This window comes from Fibroporia radiculosa, assembly GCF_000313525.1.
Source record: "Fibroporia radiculosa TFFH 294 genomic supercontigs, scaffold3106, whole genome shotgun sequence".
Classification (NCBI taxonomy): domain Eukaryota; kingdom Fungi; phylum Basidiomycota; class Agaricomycetes; order Polyporales; family Fibroporiaceae; genus Fibroporia; species Fibroporia radiculosa.
Window position 1 is genome coordinate 1 of NW_012133674.1, and position 15072 is coordinate 15072.

Sequence of the window (15072 nt, forward strand, 5' to 3'; positions counted from 1 at the left end):
TCGCCGTGGGCATCCTTGGTTGTCGTACCACGGACATAAACATAGTTGACTGATTCTCCAACGAGGAGAGCCTAGAGTAATATTTATTAGATAGAAACTCTTTAAGATAAAACAATTCGCTCACGATTGATCTTTGATCGCTGACGTCGACTCGATAATTATCTCCTCCTAGGACAGCATAAATATCGGGGATTGCTCTATCTCCAAGAGGCTGGATATCTGTTCACCTAGATTAGTGTTTTCTCCATCTAACTAAGACGCGGAGATACCGGGCGAGTGAGACGGATTTCCGTCTCTCGGAAACTCGGGACCGCTGGTGAGCGAGTCTCGGAAATAGAAATCATAACTTTCTCCTGCAAGTTTCCATCTGTTCTCGTATCGGCGCACCAGACGCCTCACTCTCCTATTTGAATCGAAGACGATATGTTCAGCACCCAATAGGACCCATCGAGTGTCCCCATTGACGACCTCCTCTGCGTAGACGACTATCGAGATAGATGAGTAGTTGGCGAAAACCTGCTCCTTGTCATTGAACACATTGAGTGTCAGCATCCCATCAAAATTGGACGGAACGTCTACGGTCTGCGTGACCGAATTGGACGGATAGATAGGGACACGCTGCTGCCCAAACGCGAATGGTTTGTATGGGGGCGTAGAACCAAAGCAAGAGAATGAGGCTTCGATCCCACTTCCCGGTATTCCAATTGGCTGTAGAAAATGTTTCAGAAAACGCACAATTGAAAGGCTTAGACATACCTCAATGGAAAATACTAATTTGACACCCTCAGGCTTGTCGTTCAGTAGGCGGAGCCTCGTCGTCACACTGGCGCCGAGCGAAGCAGGATCGGCGAAGGTGCAATTGTAGGTTGACAATGTAGGGTTATTGCCAACATACTTGACCAAGTCGCGCCAGTTCTTGACTTTCTCTGACAGGGCATGGGGAGTTGCGTCGGTGGTCGCAATTAGCGTATCATGGCGACCAATACTCTGCCTAGCTGTGAAATCAAGCGGGTCTGCCGTTGCGACGACTGGGATTATATATCATTCAATGATGACGACTCAAAATTATAGCGCCACACTTACTTTCACCGTCTTTCGAAGCGGTGAGCGTCTTGCTGCCAAACGGAGAGGCATCCTCCCAAACCTGAGGCCAGAGCAAAAGCTCGTTCTGGATTGCCCTCAGGCTGACAGTTGTAGTGACGTGCTCGGGGCAACCTTTCCCTCGCACGACCGCTTTCCCCCTGAGATAAATCGGGGTGGAGGCATCATCAGGATCTATATCGTGCGCGATGAACTGGTCGTAAGACTTGATCAAAGCATCCGGGTCAACGAGTGTATGACTAAGGGGAATAACATCTGGGCTCTGTAGGGCACTCAAACTGTCAGAAAGAGAGGGAAATTAGAATGAATGAACGCATACAAAGGCCGTTAAAGCATGCAGTCCATCCACGAGTTCCGCATTTAGAGCTGGACGTTGAGATAAATATATATGTGCTCAGAAAAGGGGAAAAGGTTTTGACTCACTGGAGCGGAGATATATGCCGTTGTCTAGCTCTGATCCAGCCATGGTGATTGAATCGTTGGAATGCTGTCGATAGGAAAAGTTGGGAGACCATTGCCTTCAGAGCCTTATATATGAGCGAAGCGGACCGTCGTCTTGCAAGAGAGGCACGCGAATGTCACGTCGGAAAGAGCATCGCACAATTGCGTCAACACATGATACGTTCATGTTTCCAGGCGCTATAAGCATACTCGCTCTAGATTCGACAGCATCCTGCCTGGAGCAGAGACAACAGCTATTCAGGTATAGGTTCGCAGGCTGTCGCTCGTTGACATCGGAGGGTTGAGTACTCCGCGATGTACAATGAGCTACCGCTGTTTTGTCCCTCCTGTTTCGAGATCGACATGGCGCTGATTGTCGGGCGTATATCAACCACGAGTTTCTTTCAGAGTTCAAGGCCATCGTTATGCTTCAACGAATTAGATGGAAATTATAGGTGACAGAGTGTTACACTCTGCCTCTTTTTGTGGTCGAATAAGTGGACACAGTCCTCCAGGTTTGATACTGTGATATGCCAATTAGAGTGTCATGAACAGCAACCCAACTCAGACGCACTTTGGTGAGTTGAGAAAAGCGCCGTTAGTAGTTTAGCTCGAGCGGCTCTGGTATTCTCGGAGTAGGTACCGCCTGGACTGAGACATCAGGTGAACCTTCGCTTGCTTGACAGCAAATCCCTCGTGCCAGACGGCGCCAATACTGCAAGTAGCTGATTCGTCCCAAAACTGCAGAGGATCACCAATTAGCTTGAAAAGGGCACTCTAACAGAATATATGGGACACTAACAGCATTCCGTGTGCGGTCGGGGTCGGAAACCCACACAAAGCCCCTTCCGACGTGATCTTTCCCTTGACTAAAGGGTCCTTGCATACAATGTGAGAGCGCCCTCCCGCCACAGTGGATGGTTTCTGAGCAAAGTAGTCCGCAGGCACTACCATCAGGCCATACCATGATTGTCCTCAGTTTGAGCGCCATCGACCAGCAAATAACCTCATTCGAGCTTGAACGTATTCCTGCCAATAATAAGTAGGTAATAGCACCAGCCAGGTCATCAAGGCCATCATTCTGAAGACAGAGTTCGTCAATCGCCTTCAACACCTTGAGCTTGCATGTTTGATCCCGGAGCGGAACGTGGACGCACGTGGCGTCACTCGACTGGGCGTTTGACCTGGACTATTGAATTATGGCCGTTACGGTGGTTAATTGCTCAGAGACACAGACGCGTTGATTTTTAGGTCGACAGCAGTCTGATTGAGAAACAAGACTATTCACGGGCGAACGGTCATGCGCGGAAGATACATTATTGTTGGCCAGGCGCCCTCGATGCTCAGGCAGCCTCATAATGATGAGGCTAGTACTAGTAGCTGTCAGTCCTCCGCTCCTCTATGATGCCCCTGTCGATACATGATAGTGACGCGCTTTCTATCCCAACCAATTCAAGCTCTTGTTCTCCAGAATTTTATATCGTATGCATCCAGGCGGACGGAGCGCTCATGCCGAAGTCCTGCATTCTCCCGCACGTGCATCATGCGCAAGTGCGCTTTTAAGGTGGGGAATGTAGGAATCACTGCTGTCACACAGTAAGTCTACATAACCTGAAACCGCATCCAGGCCCTGGGGAGGAGGCGGCACCTGGAAAGTCCGCGTTCCACGTCGATCGAACGGGTCAGCTGGATCGCTCACATCGGCTGTCTCCGTCTTGTTCCTGGAGCTCTGTCCGTGTGCTGGTACGTCGTAACGCAAATGTTTAGACACGCTCGTAGTTTGGAGGACTATTTGTTACCTGTATCCGATGCCTCAGGGAGGGAGATAATACGGGAAGAAGTCCCCTCGCAGCACTGTGGAGAAATCGGGTCTGCGAATCACGATTGGACTACATTCAAATGACCTATTCGATCAAGCCTGACACTTTCGCGGCAGCAGATTCGGCGCACAGCTCGCCGCTCTACATGCCACTAAGTTCTAGGTAGGGAAGGCTGCCAACGCCCCGAATTGAGCTTCAAGTTCTTCAAAAGGTTTCCTCGACCGTGGTCCAGGGCATTCTGGCAATTGCAACGTTGATGCACCGCCTCTCAGGGGGAAATGTATTGGAGGCTAGAGCAATGGTGAGGCCGGCTCTTAGCTAGTTCCGTGGCATGCTGCACTATGATTTCCTCGGATCTCCACTGAGGATCACAGAGTAGCAATAGGGATGCATGTCCAACCACAGCCGTACTAGTGCCATTCTTCTGTCAGGCTATTTTTATAGAAGCTACGCACAAGTCGTGATATTAGCCAATGTTCCACGACTCACCTGAAGACAGTGGCGTGAAATTGCGCCTTCGGCCTCCCTCTCTAGAGTCCGAGGTTTGGGTACGAGACCAAGTCCGAGGGAGCGCCAAGCGGACTGCGGCTCGCAAGCCTGCGACTGGCCACGGCCGCGCCGTCGTCAAAGACTTGAAGGTGGAATGAGTGGGCTGCATACGCCCAGCGCATATTCGCTGCCATCCGGGGCTGGATCTCGCGACCGTTAGGCGCTGCGCCGACTCTACACGTGTCGAACGTCGGGGGCTGAGCGCTGATCTCTGGCATGCTGAACGGACCCTCAGTGGAGAGCGTGGGGGGCTGGTCTCCTAGCCTTTCAGTGCCGATAGGAGCCATGAGGGCCGTGTGCACAGCGACTGAGCTACAGCTGCCTTCTGCGCCTGTCGGACGCGTGCGGTCTGCCAAGTGCTCTGGGCAGCGCCTGCAGTGAGGGAGGGAAGCTTGGTCCACGTAGGTCGTCGCGGGGTCACGAAGGTGTCTTGGGTGTTCGTCAAACGGCAGGGCGTGACGAGAGTGTGATGCGCTTCGAGACGGGAGCAGACGTCTGCGGGCGCAGAGCCGAGTCGGCAAGAGGTGCGCACGCAGTTCGTGGGTCGCATCTACACCACTCACGATTTGTAACGCCTTTGCCGATCTATCCTCCTCCTCCACGACCGTCATCTTCCGGACTTAAAGCATGCTCGCCGACACAGCAAGCCACCGTGTCCGTGAGCTACGAATCCCGTGTGAATGTACAATGCAAGGAAACTCTCGAGAGATCTGCGTGCGCGTCCGTCCAGGTCCCGTTTCCAGGCGTCTGCCCGTCGGGCTGCGAGTCGGACGGAGGATCAGACATGGCTCACCTCGCCCCGACGATGCAGCCGGAGCGTTTCTGCGACATGTGGCGTGACGACTCAAAGGCCGAGCAAGGAGAGATGCTAGCCGCGCACAAGCTCGCGCGAGAGACGTGCTACGAGGGATCGAACGCGCCGAGCCTCTTTCAACCCACCGTCTTGTCCCCCTCCCGTATAGAACGGAAAGGGAACAAAACCGCCCTCAAGCCACTCTTTGATAAGAGCATGCCGAACAAGGATATCGGGTGCAGTACCTTGTAACCGTTGTCCGAGGCACTTTCAAAAAGTTTGACATCCCCTAGAGACAATCTCGAAGCGCGTAGGGACTGAGTCATCTGTAAGCTGTGTGACTTCGCCGATGCATAGTGTCGCCCAGGGCTAAGTGGTGCTCAGTGTTGATGGTGTTAGGAGCAGAAGCTAAAGAGTCGCTCGGGAGTGTTCGAGCAGCTGGATATTCTTGAGAGATGCATTTTGTCGTGAAAGGAACAAAAGTCATAGTGACCACAGCGGCAGACGGGCCCGAACAGATGGACGCAGGTGAATGCAGGTGAGAACCAGTCCGACAACAGAGATCGGAAGCGCCGAACAGCTTGAGGTATATGTATCAATGATGTTCCAGTGGGCACGCAGCATGACTGGCGACAGCGGACTCGGAAAGCTACAGAGAAGGGAGAGGGAGAGCAGCTTTACAATCACGACTAGCCCCGGATACGAGGAAGCGATGCCCCAAATCGTCAGAGGCAATAGCGCAGTTCCACATTCGACACAACCAACCCCCAAAAAGCAGCGACACACACCTGTATAAATCTGTTCATATGTACATACGATCTGTCCCTCCAGTTCCAGATTACCCAGTACATCGTCAGTATCATAAACCGGAGCAGAGTATCACCGTACCAGCGGCCCATAGCGTACCACTGCACACACCTATCCCACGCCATCGCCTCACGACCGCGACTGCGTTCCCTTCCGCCTCTCCGGGTGGTGGAAATACGTGCTGTACCGCTTCCCTGGCGACGTCCCTGCCACGCGCTCTCTTCCACTGCTCGTGCTCCCCACGCTCTCCTCCACGCCCTGCGCGGACGCCACCGAGCCGGCCAGCGCACCCCCAGGCACAATCCCGTCCGCGTCCTCGTTCACGATGTCGTCCGAGTCGCTGTCACCCTCCAACCAATCGTCTTCCTCCGGAAGGACGATCACCCCCGAGCCGTGGTCGAAACTCAATCGGTGATGGAGTGGCGTCGTGGGCGCCCCGGTGGGACGACGCGGGTGGACGTCTTGCCACGGGTTTAGGATCGCCTCCTCAGCCGCAGCGGCCGCGTCGGCAGGCTCTGTGCTGCCGCCCGGGCTAGCATTTGGCTGTTTGCGGCCTTCTCCCTGCACGCTAGGGCGCTTCCGCAGTGTCACCACGACAGCCGGATTAGCTTCCTGAGGACTTGCACTACTGCTTGTCTCGGCGCCGTTGGCAGTGCTGTCTTGCCTCTTGCGCTGAGGAAGCCAAGGCGACGGAAGGACACCATTCAGGGCTGGATGCCCGTATCTTCGCTTCCCAGTGCTATTGAGGGCAAACTCGGTCAGGTATGTGCTGCTGGCGAGATATATGTACTCACTTCAGAACGCCGCTATACCAATTCGCCATCGGGGGCTGCGACTGTAGGACACGCGTGAAGAAGTGATAGAGAGTACCTAGAGCAGCCACCCACATAGTCTGTGCGCTCGTCTTCAGGTGCAACATATAATGTCTCGTCGTTCTGCGCGTATCGCCGGCGATTCAAGTTGCTGCGACGCAGGGTAAGGTGACGAGACCGCCATAGGAGGAGAACGCGCACCTTTGCGACCACGAAACAGGGTGACCAGCCCTCAACCGCACAACATCTGCGGTATCTTCTCCTCTCTGAACTTCGAAAACCGAGCTCAGGTTGACAAATTCGCTCAAAGATTGGAAAGTCTTGTTAGTGTACCAGGACCAGAGCAGAGTTCCGGCAAGAAGCGGAGCCAAGAGCGTAGCTAGCACGTAAGACCTCTTCAATATGAAAATGCCCATCATGAAAACAATGAATATAATAACGCCCCAAATAAGACGGGCGAATGTGATTGGCCACGCTTGTCCATGGGATTCGTACGGCTTGTAAAACACTGAGAGGCATTAGATACGTCAATGAATGCACAGTCGCATGATCGGTTTGACGTACATACCGAAGAGCAGCTTGTATTTGTAGACAACGTATGCGACCCCAAAGTACAAGGCCCCAAATAGCAGGATGAGAGGTTGAATAACACTGTACAGGAGGGTGATGACGAAAATCAAAATGGCCTGGGGGTACACAACGCCATAATTAATCATGGGCGGTGCGTTAAGCTCCGCGAAGTCTGAGCCTTGCATGTCAGTAATAATCATTCGTGCCGTCATTGAAATTGCTCTTACCTCGGGGCGTTCGTGTCACGAACATGCGGTACACAAAACGAGGAATGAGGATCCCCAGACTAAGTAACTGCAGAGGCATGATACCAAGGCCTGGCACGATCTCAGGAAACTGTCACGGAAAATGATTTAGTAGCATACCTTGCAATATCACGTATGACACGAAGAAATGTCTACCCCTATTCTCAGCACATACTACTGAGGCTGAATAGAATGGTGGCACACCTAGCCTTTCCAGCGGCGAGCGCATCAGCTAGCTTCTCCACCACTTTTGCAGGCGAATTGGCAAAGTCGCGAACGAGTTGCCAATATGTACTAGCCACTAGAAAGATGAAGACGACGTTGACGAGCAGAAACAGGAAATATCTACATAGTACAACAAAGTTCTCAGTATTCGATACAGGTGTACGTGCGAAAAATACCCGTACTTTCTGAGTAGAGAATATTCAATCCAGCTCCGGGCAGGGTATCCTTGTACATAAGTGAGTGCTACAGGAAAGGTTGAGTGCACGCACATATATTTGAAGAAAAGATCATCTCACCTTCTAAGAGGAAGGGGAGCAATGCATTCAGGGTCACGATAGCAACCGAAGGCAGCGAATTCTGCACGATCGCACGAATTTGCTCATTCGCATCAATCAGATCACCTAGCCAAGGCATAGTCTTCTTAATCTCCTTGTAACTCAACAGACTCGCCAAAGCAGAGGTCGGAATGAGCCAGAAGAAAAGCAACAAACACATGGCGCCAAAAACCATCCACTCTCGCATCCGAAGCGTCGCTGGCGAGTGGGTGATGTTCGACCAGACGATGTCGCGAGGCTCTGGGGCCAAATGTGTGATACACTGGTTTGGGATAGGAGCATGTGCGACTTGTGCAGCTATTTGCTTGACGGAAGACGTATCAGCATTGAAGACACGACACTGTCGGAAACATCACCCACAGCACTAGACATTTCTTCAAAGGTTACGAAAGCGACGTGTGTCGCTTTGAATCGACCGTTCCCCCGCTTTTTCTTGACTAGTTCGTCTGCTTCACGGAACTCCTTCTCAAGGTATTCCAATGTGTCAACTTTGGACTTGAACCAGCCGGGGCGCATAGTCGGCCTTTTCTTGTCAGGTAAGATGAACTGTTGAGGAGACGCTTCGAGATCCGCATCGTCGACATCTACGAGGCGGTGTTCATCCCGAGCTGACGGCCTCTGTACGTCAATAGTGCTCGGATTTCCAATATACTTGACCCAAGCGGATTCCAACTTCAGCAAGGCCGCCGTCCGTTTGTCCAATAGCTGCTTCATAGAGCCCACCTCCCTGCAAATGCTGACACTCTCAACGCAAAGTGATAAGTTTTCAAAATACTCAGCCAGTGCGCGTTCCCCGCGCAAATGGCTCGGAAGATGTGTCACCATGACAGTTCGTGCCGAAATAGAATGCACGAGTTCCAGTGAGAAGAGCTGACGAGACCGTACGAACTTCTTGTAGTTCTTGTTAATGAAATACAACGCAAAGAGCGTGAACAGATATGTGAAAAGCAGATGGACAGACAGATAGGAGTTTGCGTCGCTGACAAGGTCCAACCAATCTCGACCAGTTGAATTAGCTGGTGGTACAAGTGTTTGCCAGTCCGGATCACTGTCTCCACTCCCGTCACCGATGTCGATGTTGTTCTTGAACATCTCATCAGTCTCACAAGACAGGACAGACGATCAGGACCAACCTTGAGATTCAGCGGCATGAGCATGGCCACTGCAAAAATAGAGCAAGTGGAGAACAGCCAGAACGACATCTTGAAAAAGTTCAGGAGCTATAGACATATCAGAAGCTGACGCGCCGGCAGTTTTCAGGAACACCCACTACTGCCGCATCGAGTCCTACAATTTGAAGTACAGAAAACTCCGACGTTCGAATTGTTGGGAATATCCATCCAAAGAACGCTTGGTGAGCGTGTGCCTCATGGGGGGAGAATCCTGTTCGAATCAAATCGATAAAATATCGAAGATCTTGCAATTCCTTCTTACCTTTGAGTTTTGTTCGGGGCGCGAACTGCAGTGGCCATCGTGTGCGACAGTAAGAGAATACGAGGAACGAAATGAGCCCAATTCCAGTCGAAAGCAGAAGTTGTGTGGTGAACCAAGGCCCTTCAAATCTTTCTGTAAAACACGTTCAGTTGGAACGAGGAAAAATTGCAAAGCCATGGTGACATACGGGTGGGCGGCGTCCCGGGAGGCAAGCCTGGTTCATTGTCGTCTAAGTCTGCCAGTATGCCGGCCAATGGGTGTTGCATACCGACTCAAAAGCATACAACGAGTGCAGGATATAATTACGCAGCCGCGGCGTTACGTCGTAGCAGCAGGAAAGTGTGAAGAACGCTACGATGTCAAAGGAGCGAGTGGAAGGCGGCGCATCTGCGAGTATGTGTGCGCGGAACTCGCAGTCTCGGTGGAGCCACAAGTTCGAGCATGGGAAAGATCACGTGCGCGCGACAGTCATTTGCGCGTCGCGACGCGTCCACGGTCCACGACTCCACCCACTTCAGTGAGAGCCTCAGCGGCGATGTGCGCCCAATCGTTGACGGTAACCTTTGCCATCACGGACGACCTCTAGGGCATAACCAGGTGCATACTTCATTATGCACCTCATCCATTAATAATAAATGATCCTCAAAGTTCTATAGAATACCTGTGCACTTCATAACATGACCACAAGCCATGGGGTCACTGCGTGAGATCTCCAGAGAAGACGGAATGCCTTCGTAGATGACTATGCAAGACATGTGCCGGGAAATACCAGCTCATTGAACCAATAGTTAGTCCTCAATAACGATAACGTCGCCATCTACTCGAACCCCTGGACTCGCATCAGAGCTGCTGCCCCCACTTTTCCTCTTCCTGGTAGGCCTCGAAGTCGGTTCATCGTCATCTATAGTCAACACATCACTAGCGCCGCCCGAAGTAGTTTGCCCTCGCTTCCGCTTAGCACCTGCGCGCGATCTGCGAGTGCCCCCCAATACATCGTCATCTGAATCATCTACGATGGTGATTGCATGTCTCTCCGTGTTCCCAGCCGCACTAGATGAAGACGGTCGTGTGGACGCGGAGGTTGATGCGGGTAACTCCGGGGTTTTGGCCTTGCCTTTGCCTTTGGCAGATCCATTTGGGGCAGGTGGCCGCGCATATAGTTCTGTCCAATTTCGCGCCGTACGATCGTGCTGGGTTCGGTTGCGTACATACTCAGTGGCTATTGATGGCACTATAAATAGCAATTAACTGGAATCCAATGGCAGAAAATTTAACGTAGATGATACCCAGGGGATCTTCTGCACAATCCATTCAATAATGAGATAATCCAGCTTATGATGTGGGAAATTACGAACTAGGATTTGGGTCTGTAAGCAGGGATGAAAGCGAGAGGACAACTTTGAATAATGAAAGTGCAGGAGACCAATTGCTCTTTAAGATGTCAATACAAATGTTTCCTCGTTCATTGATATTCATGTGGTATATTCTAGGGGAGGTAGCATTAGATTATTGTGCAATATAAAGAATAGGAAGATCAATCCTGACCGTGTTTTAAACGTGACCTTGGGTGCAGAGAAGCTGGACAATAAAATTAGACTACAAATTCTGATCATCGTAGTATGCTGACGCTCACGGATAATCATGACCAAGGTTAATATCTGCGCTGAACACGCCACCCTCATAACAGCTGCCTTCAGGGCCAGGAATAGTAGCAGTCCATTTGAAGAGATTGTCGTCCGAAGGCGCGAGTCCAATCGTGCCAAGGTCTTCTTTCTTCAGGTCAGCAATTTCACGATGAATACGCTTTAAGGTGGTCTACAGCGAAGAAGTTAGTATTCAAATATTTGCACCATACTCAACGTACTGAGGTAGAGAGAGGAGGAGCCATAGCGTTATATACAAGCTAGTATGTCACAAGTCGGTGCAAGGAGCGAGGAGGCAGGAGAGAAGTGTGGCGTGGCGACCCAATAGCGACCGATAGCTGAGCGCTGAATGCAAGGGCCGAGTGTAGCACCAGAAATGGATACACAGATGCCATATTTGGAGTAAGCTAACTTTGACTAAAATCTGCCACTTGGCCGAAAACGGGTTATCTCGCATAGATAAGGTGCTATCTGGCCGAGTCATCGGGCTGACCGCTTCAAAAGCATTGCACTCCCGACTTGGTCAGTCGCCGATTGTCTGTCTGTTATACCTCCACACTTTCAGAACTACAATGATCCCTCGAATATCCGACGTCACTTCAGTGTAACTATTATCATGTTTGGTGGGCGCAAAGCAGAAAGCCCGCGGGTCCCCAGCCCCTGGGATCCATTCCTTCCTTCGCCACCCAGCGAGGAAGTCTGCAAACGGTCCCGCAAAGGAGTGCCGAAGCTAGTTCCAGAGGTTGAAGAGGTACGATTTTTAGCCTGCTAGTCCATCTTCCGTCTGAGAAGTCCTTCAGGGCAATGTAGAGTACAAGCTCCGGTTGACCCATATCACTCCTGCTCGTTTCGCTCGACTTGTCACGCAGCTCAAATGGAGACTCCTAGAAGGCGGGGGTCAGGCTTACTACGAGCTTGGCGTTGCAGACTCTGGCGCTCTTATCGGCCTGTCTCGCGATGACCTTGAGGAATCCCTCGAGACGCTTGAAATGATGGCAGGTGAAATCGGAGCCTCGGTCATCGTGGTGAAGGAAATTGAGGTTCCTCCTGTCATTTCTGCCATGGCAGATGAAGCGCAGAAGTATTTAGATCCGAACACAGGAGAATGGACGAGAAAGATGAAGAGGAAGCTGGTATACACTGGCGACGAGAGCTCTCTGACTACGACCGAGACCGAGACCGAGCTGTCTACCACGGATTGGACAGACAATGATGACGGCTTGTCGTCAACGTCTGGACTTATAACCCCCGCAGACTCTTTACGTGCGTCTCCTTATCCTGTGAACAGCCGACCTTTTGCCCATCGCGTCTCCTCTAATCCCAATCGACCCAATGTCCAGTCTTCGCCGTTTATCGCCCCTTTGGATGATGATCTGGCGCTGTTCTCCATGGAGCCCGAGCCGGCTTTCCCCTCAGAATCGGAGGACGGAGGAGCTGAGGACGAGGATGCTTCCATTCCCTCGATCGCAATTAATTTGGAGATTGCGTCTGTTTACAAGCCCAGACCCATCCGAAATCGTGGGCATACTGTGCCCAATAGCTTTGTCAACGGTGCTATTCCTCTGTACGGTCGGCACGCTCGTAGACAGAAGTTCAGGGAGAAGGAGAAGAAAGTTCAGCCGTGGCACAAAACAGCCGTCCAGATTGAAACCCCTTCTGTTGATGCCCCCGGCACCATGGCGTCCATCCCAGTCAAGCAAGAGAGAGCTCGCAGTCGCCAGCTTGCTCGCGACAAACACAGAGAAGAGAAACGGAGAGTTTTCCTGGCGAAGAGCGGCTCCATTGCTGACGGTGATGTATTGTCCACAACCGTACCTTCTCCGTTCACAAACCGACCTGCAGTGGGTGACTCGGGTGTCACGGACCTCGTGTCTGGTCTTGGAGCCTTCCATGTTATTGTTGACTCCACCACTTCGACAGCGGCCGCAGGAGCGTATCCTCGAGGCGACGTCGCCGCGCCGGTAGATCTGGCTGAAGCCGACGCCCAGCAAGAGAAGATTGATATTGAAGATCGAGAGCCACGACTCATAGTTGAGGCCTTGGTCGTGAGGAAATTGTCTATTGAAGAAGCGTGTTTGGACTTTGGGGGATTCCAGCTTGTTTCTGTCTGAGATTACGATGATGGTATGATTGATATCCTATTTCCAGGAGACTCGCCGCATCATCCCGGATTTTGCGCTTGCATATGCATGTATTTTACTACCCTGTATGCCATCTAACTGGCCGTATAATTTCTTCGGCTGCACTTATTGCACTGTGCGGTTCTAGGACTTCACGCGTTGGTTTACTTTCAACTCTTGACGCAAACAATGTCTTGGTCTTTGATGGCTGACTAATTAGTGGCCTTGGCTGTGGTGACTGATATGGCAAATTCCGCTGCTGCAAGGCCTGTTCAACTACAACCATCCTCCTGTGCATTCCACGAATTCACGATTTATCCAACTTGCTTCACGCATATGATTTCCTCCTGTTGAGCGTGTGGTCGTGGCTTTGTTAAACATGACATACACAACTGATAGTCGGGGCGACCCACTGTTGCCGCAAACAACGCATCTAACTTTAGGGCAACGTCATGAATCCGTTGTCGCCCTTTTCTACTTCCGATTGTATGCTATGCCTATCTTTCATCTGCCCAAAATGATGCCAGCATGCTAAGACTCGAAATCATCCATCAACTGGAACCCTGCATCATCGCGACTTCTCCAGTTACAATTCTGACTCCAGCCTCACTCGGGTGCATGATGCGAATGACGGATGAAGAAGTCCGCTCGACCATCGCCATTCTCTGTGCATATGAGTGATGCCACGAGCGAGGGTGAGGGAGAGGGAGCCCAGTAGTAAGAGGGTGGGTCCCATTCCAACGCTCCTTTATTCGCGCTGGCAGACAAGTCAGGGTGTCCGCTTTCCACGAGAGCGTTTGCATCAGTTGCTGCTCAAACGATGAATTACAGACGCCAATTGTAAGTGCAATTCTATGTATGATTGTTACGATCAGTGCTAGAACACTACCTGAGCCGCTGTAATGTAGGGAGCACCATGATACCGCCAGGATCAAGTAGGATTGCCCCCACAAGGAGACCTATCCCCATCAAGGTCGTACACGACTGTCGCCTTATTCACTATACATCCGATAGCAGCCCATTTATATCAGGACGTTGGATAACCCCGTAGGTTTATGGCCTGGCCGCCGAGTGCTGGATTCTCAGACAACGCATGTAAAGGACCCCAAGGCTCAAACTCCCCTCGTGCAAGCCTTGTATAATTGGTAGTCGTCCTTCTGACGCACGCACGTCTACTAGCAGACAGCCTACTTATCTCCACCCCCGCCTCGGGGCTCCGATGTATCGGGGGGTACGCCGCAGTGTTTGGTATTTGGGTGGGGTTCAATGCATGCTGTCACCCAGCACCGAGTCAAAGTTGTGCACTAGAACGGCAGTGTTGCACGCATGCGGCGCGCCCATTCGTTTGGTGCGTTCCCATATCGCATCTGCCGAGGAACGTTGAACCTCGATACTTTCTCTGATTGAACCTTGAGATGATGATCGTGCATCGTCGTGATGGAAAGCAACATGACTCGTCATGTGGCTCTGGGCTGAAAAGCAGAGTGAGATCGACCGACTCGGACTGAGTGCAAACGATGTGTATCGTACTGACTCGCTATGATGCGATTTGACGACTTGGTGGCGATGCCCACTTGCAAGGCTCAGTGCCCAATGATGGGGAAGTCTGATGGAAGCCTCGAGTCGGACTTCTCAGAGGCTGGGACGCGCTCATGCTAGGTAGCGCTCACGTTCAGCGCACCAACGCCGATTCCTTCAATCCGAAAGAATTTTGCTGAGCGAGACATGAGCCACGATGCAATTGGCATTAAACCAGAACCGCTGACCCTATCTCCGCACTCGTTCTCCAAAATCTGATGAGTCTGATCCAAGATCTATCGATGGTGCGCTCCTTTTGCCTATGAGAGCAAGGACTTACCGAGACCATCTAGTTCGAGAACACCATTTCTGGCAGTTCTACAGACTAGCATGACGAATTGGGGACCCCACATGACACGTTTTCCGCTCTCCTCATTCACTTTCACACTCTAGTGCAAAAGGCAGAACATCAGAACTTATGCCTAGACTTAGTACGGCCAGTCCCTGGACCACATTCTCGGTGAATGTTTTTGTAAAAGAGCCAGACATGTGCCAAGGGCCGGTACTTGCAGAGTCACACGTATGTCCATTGTCCAAGATTCCTTGTCATCACTTCTAGCTTATATTCGCATAGAACCATACGCTGGCGTCTGCTGGAT

At 51.6% G+C, this 15072-nt stretch overlaps 5 protein-coding genes across 5 annotated transcripts; 1 reads left to right on the plus strand and 4 right to left on the minus strand.

The window, feature by feature from the left end:
* Positions 1 to 252: 252 nt before the first annotated feature.
* On the minus strand, positions 253 to 1567 carry FIBRA_08799 (uncharacterized protein; the record flags this gene model as incomplete). Its single annotated transcript, XM_012330419.1, has 5 exons — positions 253 to 708; positions 757 to 1028; positions 1084 to 1363; positions 1421 to 1467; positions 1525 to 1567. 5 exons carry the CDS (start codon positions 1565 to 1567, stop codon positions 253 to 255), a joined length of 1098 nt encoding a protein of 365 aa, XP_012185809.1.
* A 2325-nt stretch (positions 1568 to 3892) lies between these two features.
* FIBRA_08800 (uncharacterized protein) lies at positions 3893 to 4522 on the minus strand (the record flags this gene model as incomplete). Its single annotated transcript, XM_012330420.1, has 1 exon — positions 3893 to 4522. The coding sequence occupies one exon, from the start codon at positions 4520 to 4522 to the stop codon at positions 3893 to 3895; it is 630 nt and encodes a 209-aa protein (XP_012185810.1).
* A 1118-nt stretch (positions 4523 to 5640) lies between these two features.
* Positions 5641 to 9398, minus strand: FIBRA_08801 (uncharacterized protein; the record flags this gene model as incomplete). The annotated part of the gene is made up of 14 exons (XM_012330421.1): positions 5641 to 6250; positions 6306 to 6346; positions 6399 to 6474; positions 6525 to 6831; positions 6892 to 7065; positions 7121 to 7210; positions 7259 to 7290; positions 7343 to 7483; positions 7546 to 7606; positions 7660 to 8002; positions 8059 to 8781; positions 8832 to 8918; positions 8969 to 9264; positions 9320 to 9398. 14 exons carry the CDS (start codon positions 9396 to 9398, stop codon positions 5641 to 5643), a joined length of 3060 nt encoding a protein of 1019 aa, XP_012185811.1.
* A 522-nt stretch (positions 9399 to 9920) lies between these two features.
* Positions 9921 to 11020, minus strand: FIBRA_08802 (uncharacterized protein; the record flags this gene model as incomplete). The annotated part of the gene is made up of 6 exons (XM_012330422.1): positions 9921 to 10363; positions 10419 to 10430; positions 10488 to 10618; positions 10678 to 10710; positions 10766 to 10947; positions 10997 to 11020. The coding sequence occupies 6 exons, from the start codon at positions 11018 to 11020 to the stop codon at positions 9921 to 9923; spliced, it is 825 nt and encodes a 274-aa protein (XP_012185812.1).
* Positions 11021 to 11391: 371 nt separating this feature from the next.
* Positions 11392 to 12886, plus strand: FIBRA_08803 (uncharacterized protein; the record flags this gene model as incomplete). Its single annotated transcript, XM_012330423.1, has 2 exons — positions 11392 to 11526; positions 11576 to 12886. 2 exons carry the CDS (start codon positions 11392 to 11394, stop codon positions 12884 to 12886), a joined length of 1446 nt encoding a protein of 481 aa, XP_012185813.1.
* Positions 12887 to 15072: the final 2186 nt, after the last annotated feature.